This window comes from Penaeus vannamei, chromosome 37 (genome assembly GCF_042767895.1).
Source record: "Penaeus vannamei isolate JL-2024 chromosome 37, ASM4276789v1, whole genome shotgun sequence".
NCBI classification, from domain to species: domain Eukaryota; kingdom Metazoa; phylum Arthropoda; class Malacostraca; order Decapoda; family Penaeidae; genus Penaeus; species Penaeus vannamei.
The window spans coordinates 4,661,371-4,668,870 of record NC_091585.1 but is presented as its reverse complement, the minus strand read 5'-3'; the positions used below and the strand labels follow the sequence as shown (position 1 = coordinate 4,668,870).

Genomic DNA, 7,500 nt, shown 5'->3' with positions numbered 1-7,500 from the left:
CTCTCTCTCTCTCTCTCCTGCTCTCTCTCTCTCTCTCCTGCTCTCTCTCTCTCTCTCCTGCTCTCTCTCTCTCTCCTGCTCTCTCTCTCTCTCTCCTGCTCTCTCTCTCTCTCCTGCTCCCTCTCTCTCTCCTGCTCCCTCTCCCACTCCCTTTCCCTTCCGACTTCTCCCTTTTCAATGTATTCTATTTCCATTTTTCTTTTTTGTCTTTCTTCCACTGGGTGAAGTGTGCATTCTGTGCCTTATCCTGTGCCCTCAACATCAGGGAAACATCAGAAACAAGGATGGAGATGATAAATTCATCACACTGACCCCCAAAAAAACATGCCAGATGGAGAACTCATATTGCTTGGAGATTTGTCACAGATGGATAAAAAGTAACAAACTCACAATAAAAAAAAGAGTCACTACCTAATTATTTGTAGAAATAAGGCTCTCCCAACAGAAATTGATCTGATAAGAATAGAAAATTCAGTTCTTGAGAAGGACTCAAACAAAATTTCTTGAAGTATTTATTGAGAAAATTTGAAGTGACATTCAGTATATATATAAAAATCTATGTAAACCGTCTACTATATTATACCACATAAGATCTAAACTAGATGTTCAGGCAATTCTGTGCATCTGTTACTCATAAATAGCCCAATATTCTATTGCAATTCAGTATGGGGTAATGCTGGTACTTCATTTTGTAAATCTTGATATGTTGCACAGAAACATATTATAAGGATAATTATGTCAATAAGAATATATTATCAGGCTAATGAATCATTCAAAACACTTACAATTCTTAGATATGAAGAATTAAACACATGCTGTTGTGCTCTACTTGTTTATAAAGCCTTGTCTAGTTCTTTAAGTTGCGCTATTCCATACAAGAATTGCCCCTACCCTCAACTAATTTTGCTTGGTCTTTTCTTTTTCCATATCATCTTCATCCCCTTCTTGTGTCCCATTCGTGAGGTGTGAAAGCCGTTCTGAAAGTATGAAAGGCTGGCTTTATGTCAGTCAGGAACGGCCTCTGGGAGCCATGGGCTCAGTATTCTCTTGGTTATTTGTATTGCCCTTACCTCTTAGGGAACCCTAAGGGTTAGACAATTTCTTTTCCCCATTTAAATCATGCTCACCATGGCCAGTGATAAATTTACCCTCAATAGGGGCATTAAGGCATACCCTATCATCAACTAGCTTATCTGATTTCGATTTTGATGGTTTTCCAACCCCTGCTCCTTTGACCATGGCTCTGACCACTGATACTAATACCATCTCCTCGACGGTTACTGATAACTCTATCTCTTTGGAATCACCCACCCAGGTTATTACTCAGTCTCTAAAATGCACCCCTTCCTCCCTCTCAACGTTCTGTTCTCCATCTCCTACTGCACAGTCTTCTTCAATGTCAGTCCCCATTTCCCTTATTACTACTCTTCATCCTTATTGTCCTCCCCCAACAGAACTACTCCACTCTACACCACCCCATCTTCCTCCTGCCCTCATGCTTCTACTGCCTCTACCTCTGCAAACCTTTTGAATACTCTTTTAGCCCAGCCAAGTGGGATCAGTTCCTTGTGATTCCCCCCACAGCCCCATACTCTGAGAATACCCTTCTCTTTCAACAGTGCCTCCAAAAACAAGTAGGCAAAGTTACTTTTGACGGTCACTCCAATCGTTCACACCTAGTCACAGTAACATCAGATTCCCATACTCATGCACTCTCTACCCTAACTGACCTTACTGGCAAACCCATTCCTGCAGAACCTCACCTCTCTCTTAATACTTGTATTGGAACTGTTTCTATCCTCCCAACTGATTATCCCATATATGACAAGAACTGGTCAGATTGTAAAAATGACCTACTTACTTGCTTTGCTGATTATGATACAGTAGGCATACAGTGCTACACTATTCCTCCCAGAGGCCAGTGTAAGTACCATGTCAATATTGCCAAGATTAGCTTCTGTAGACCCCCATGAAGTTTATATTGGTGAATTGTCGTACCATGTCCAACGATATCGACCTCTTCCCCATCAGTGTCAGAAATGTTAGCGTTTTGGACATCCAGCCAAACACTGTTGCTCCACAGCCCGCTACCCTCTATGTGCCCAACCTGGTTATGACCGTTCAAATTGCCCTGGTAAGTCATGTACATGTGCCAGCTGTGGTGACTCCCATAACGATTTTTATATGAGCTGCCCTGCCTATAAGATTGAATGTGAGGTAGCAGTTCTCAGATTTAAACTAGACCTCATTCTACATGAGGCTAGACAGGAAGCACGACAACAAGATTTTCTCTCTCTACCTATTCCAAAACAGTCCTTCACTCTGCACCCCCTCCCCCATCTCCACAAGATGTTTCTGCATCTCCCCCAGTATCTCTTCCCTCTATGCTGAACCATCTTGCCTCTACTCTCCCTATCCCCAAGACAAATCCCTTATCTATTCTAAATCCAGATACTCCAATCTCTACCACTTCTCCAATACCTACCCTTCCTCCCCCTCACTGTATGCATCATACCAGACAACCTGAATATTCATTCCATCTTTGCCTTCCACACTGTCTCCTACACCCTCTTTTTCCTCTGCTCCTCACACGTCTATCCCCTCTTCTCCTCACAAGAGATCTTTTGTTTCTCAGACTTCCCTACCCAAATCCCCTCCAGAAACTCTTGAAGATATCCAAAGATTCCTAGACATGACCCAAGAAAATGTTCCATTCCCTCATCCACCCTCCAATCCCTCTACTCCTAGTCCCTCTACATTCAAAGTATTTTCCAATATCCATCCACCCCCATTAGCTCCCCCTACCTCTCTTCTTCCTACTCTCCCAACAAACCCCATCCTCTCCTCCATGTACACCATTCCCTTTTCATTCTCCATTATCCTTACCTCTCCCACCTGGAGACTCGTGTAAATCCTTTCTGTCACAACAGTGTTCTCCGAATTCCTCCCCTCCTGACACTTCTCCTTCACCAGTCCCCTTATCTCACCCCTTAAACTCTTCTTCTGTTACTTCTCCCACAGCCATCTCTACCCGTATTACCTGATGATTATTTCATAACAGTGCTTTTGCCAATTTTCCTTAAAGCAATGTTACAATAGCTTCCCCAACAACAAACACACACCATTCCATCCAATTGCCCTGTGCCCTTAACCCTTTCCTTTATTTATGTCCAATATGGATCATTTGCACCTTTTACCCATTACCCTATCATACTATCGTATAACACTATAACCTTTGACATTTAGCACTCCTTATACTAAATGTTACCTCATTTACCCTTTTCACCATAATACTTTACCATAGTTCTGTATGGACCTTAGATGTCTAGCAAGCCACTGGGATTGCCCATTGTGTGTTGAATTTAGTAATTGTTTTTATAAATAGATGGCTCCACAAGTACTAAGTCACCAATGAGTCAATTATGCAAACTATGTCTCACCTGTTTACCCTTTTCCTTGATTTTCTTTAATATTTTCTAATATTTAATACTGCTGTTAGTAATGTCAGTAACAGTATAGTAATTATATGGTTTATAACAAAAATAACAGTGTCAATATTGATAGCATTGGTAAAAAAAAGCGTCTTCCCACTATTTCAAGGAGAAGTGAGGTCGCAAGATCTACTAATTGACTACTTTGTGGCAAAGCATTGGCAAAGTCATCTATGCACAGAAACATTTAACCAAGCATTGCCAAAGGGAACGCACCTTTTTCATGTCGACATAGGTTAATGTTTCGATACTAAATCCTATTTGATTGTATTCATTAATTTTTATTAGTATTGTGATGATTGTATTGTATGGTACCTGATCAAGAGATATTCACTTAAAGATGCTCAGCTTTCTCTGTAAAATTCTATCAAGATCAATATCAATATATCAGTATCCTCTTCCCCGTCATCCTTCCTTCACCTCTCTCCTTCTCCCTTCCTCCTTTTCTCATATTTAATTCAGATTTATTCAAATTGGTGACCTCATATCCTTTTTCCCAGAAATCTGCGTGTGCTAACTCTTGCCGGAGGAGTTTCAGATAAGGTCCTATGCAACTGCTTGTGGGGTATAGACAAAAGGAGTGATAAAGTGTTGGATTTGGTCCTCAAAGGCACAAAGGTACTGTGGTTTATCCTTGTTTGATAATGAAGTGTCTCTGAACTTCGTATTACTATGTGGTCCTGTGTTTACTTGTATGATATTCCTGTTTTGTGCATGCCATCTTTTGAAATTATTTATGGTGAAAAATGCCCTTCTTGTTGCATAAAAGCACAACAGCTTAAGTTTTTTTTACCTGCAGTCAATATGATGCCCCTTTTCCCCCCATCAGGCTACCTCATCTGTGCAGTTGTCACTTCCTCACCTAGAGGTTCTGCGCAACAACATACGGAGGAAGAACTCAAATACAATGCGCGTTAGTTTAGGAGCAGTGGCACTTGTTCTCCAGCCAAAACTAGAGGAAGTCGAGACACTGGAGTACTGGGATACCTATGATGCAGTCCTGTATCTCTTGACTATGGAAGACAAGTATAAGGTAAGAAGAGGCTAGCTTTTGTTTAATTTTAAAAACTGTTAGAGGCAAAAGTTAAAAAGTTTATAATTGGAGGGCTCATAGGACAAAACTTGGGTGCCTCTGAGATTTTGTAATTGTAGCTGTGTTTTAGAGAGTTTATTTACGTAATATGGTGACCTAGCTTTCTCTTGCGGATTTTGATTTCCTAAGAATTGAGATACATCACAAACTACAAGAGATGAGAATGGCAATTGCTTTGAATAATTGATTATGCTATTTGATAATTAACCCCAAGCTGCCAAGTATGGCATGTACGTACATGCCATTGCCTATTGTAGGTGTTGAATTTAGTAATTGTTTTTACATATAGATTGCTCCACAAGTACTGTCACCAATGAGCCAATTATGCGAACTACCTGTCTCACCTGTTTACCCTTTTCCTTGTTTTTCTTTCATATTTTCTAGTATTTGATACTGCTATTAGTAATGTCAGTAACAATATAGTAATTATAATGTTTATAACAAAAATATCAGTGTCAGTATCAATAGCTTTAGTAAAAAAAAAAGCGTTTTCCTTCTTTTTCAAGAAAAAAGTGAGGTTGCAAGATCTACTAATTGAGTCCTTTGTGGCTAAGCATTAGCAGAGCCATCTATGTGCAGAAACATTTAACCAAGCATTGTCAAAGGGAACACACCATTTTCTTGTCGATATTGGGTTAATGATGCTATGGGGTAATTTATAATGCCTGTAGGTAGTTATGGTGCCATAGGATTATTCATGGTACTGTGGAGTCATTAATCCCTGAGTCCTGTAATATCTAATCCTTGCCTTGCTGCACAACTACAAAAAGTATTGATTTTCATCATTCTCAAAGATCAGTTTTGATCTCTATGTTTGTAGAGAATTTGTTTTTATAGTTAATGATCAGAGGAGCATCAGTTTTGATAAAATATTGCTGCTGCAAGGAGAGAGAGAGAGAGAGAGAGAGAGAGAGAGAGAGAGAGAGAGAGAGAGAGAGAGAGAGAGAGAGAGAGAGAGAGAGAGAGAGAGAGAGAGAGAGAGAGAGAGAGTAATAAAGAAAGAAGACAGGTATATATAGGGATAAGAAATAGAATGCAATATTGCTAGAGGCAAAGAACATATAACCAGGTAGCTCTACTGCCATTTGTCCTGTTAAGCCCCAAAATGTAACTGACTTCCCCAAAGTATTCCAATGGCTGTTGTTATCAGGGAATTTTTTGTTATCATAAATAAAAGAGTGTAATTTTTGCTTTAATTCTGGTAATTATAATGATAATGAGTAAATTTTACACATAATCCATCTAGCTATATCTGATATCTCATAGCACTCTGTCAGGGGATAAACATGATAGCATCATTAGTTCCGCCCCTTTATTTGGCCTGGCCAATCTCTGCAATTTTTTGTGGTGTCTTTTGTGTGCATTTTCTTCGGAAATTATTCAGTAATAACAGTGCCGGAAAAATAAAAGGAAATGAAACCAAGAAAAAAAAAGGGAGTATTTAATTTTTTGCAATGAATAAAGCCAAAGGGGTGGAGCTGAGCTTGGAAGTTGCCAACTAGGATTTTCATGATGATGGAGTGGAGCTACCTGGTTCAAACTACCTTGACAAGAAGAGGGAAGAGGGGACAAGAGTCTTAAGGTTGTTGGTTTAGAATACAGGTGGTCCCCTACTTGCGAAATTCCGTGTTACAAACTTCGGTACTTAGAAACAAAGTTGTCAGGAGCGAGTGAGAGTAGCGCGCGTCGTAAACAAAAGCTGTCTCACTGTACCCACACGGTCTCATTCAAACGTGTGTTGTGCGCTCTCCAGAAAACTTTGTGATTTTGTGATTGTTTTGCAAAGTTTTTGCCCTCATTAACCCCCTGGATCCAGATGACGTGATGATCACGTCAACCATTGTACCTGGATCCAGGGGGTTAAGCACATTTTGGGTGTTAAGTGCAAAAGCAGTGGTAATGCGGCCGGTAGTGCTAAGAAAGGCCAAGTCATCACAATGGAAACAAAAGTGGACATCATAAAAAGAATGGAGTGCGGTGAGAAGATGCCGGATGTTGCTTGTTCGTACCAGATGAAACATTCTACCATCGGTACAATACTCAAGAACAAGGATAAGATCATGGAACATGTGAAAAGTTCAGTCCCTATGCTTATTATAAATTTTATTTTATGTACTGTTTTTGAAGGTTGTTCAAAGCGCAATAGAAATACACCAAAAACTACTGTATTGTTTATACCTGTACGTCCAAAAGTAGAGCTGGTTGTACAGTAATCAAAACATACCGTACAGCCTACTATGGACATACGAACAAATGTACTTATGAACAGCCTACTGGAACGGAACTTGTTCGTAACTCGGGGACTACCTGTATTTACTTTAATGTTTAGTATAGTATAATGAAATATGTGTGTATATATATATATATATATATATATATATATATATATATATATATATATATATGTATATATATATATATATATATATATATATATATATATATATTTATAGTATATATATGTGTGTATGTATATATGTATATACATATATATAAGTTTATATATATATAATATATATATATATAAACATGTATATATATACATAAATATATATATATATATATATATATATATATATATATATATATATATATATATGTATATATATACATATATATATATATATGTGTATATATATATATATATATATATATATATATATATATATATATATATATATATATATGTTTAGGAATGTATGGTTCTTTAAATGTTTACACATCACAAACCTCTATTTTCAGACCACAACCAGCAGTACCAGGAAGCTAAATGTGAAGTGCCTACCAGTAGATAATAGAACCTATACAGGATCTGGCCTCAGACGAGTGATAGATGCCTGTCCCTTATTGTCAGAATTTTCAATGTTTGGTGAAGGGACCGTTAGCACCAGACTGTTATGGGTATTACTTTTATTT

At 38.3% G+C, this 7,500-nt stretch overlaps 1 protein-coding gene across 3 annotated transcripts in view; it reads left to right on the top strand.

Moving 5' to 3' along the window:
- Positions 1 to 7,500, top strand: part of LOC113810408 (uncharacterized) — a 32,017-nt gene that overhangs the window by 7,654 nt on the left and 16,863 nt on the right. For all 3 annotated transcript variants that reach the window (XM_070115235.1, XM_070115234.1, XM_070115236.1), the window contains exons 5-7: positions 3,992 to 4,109; positions 4,321 to 4,524; positions 7,327 to 7,485. In XM_070115235.1, coding sequence (XP_069971336.1) covers positions 3,992 to 4,109; positions 4,321 to 4,524; positions 7,327 to 7,485 — 481 coding nt within the window. The remainder of the gene's footprint in view (positions 1 to 3,991; positions 4,110 to 4,320; positions 4,525 to 7,326; positions 7,486 to 7,500) is intronic.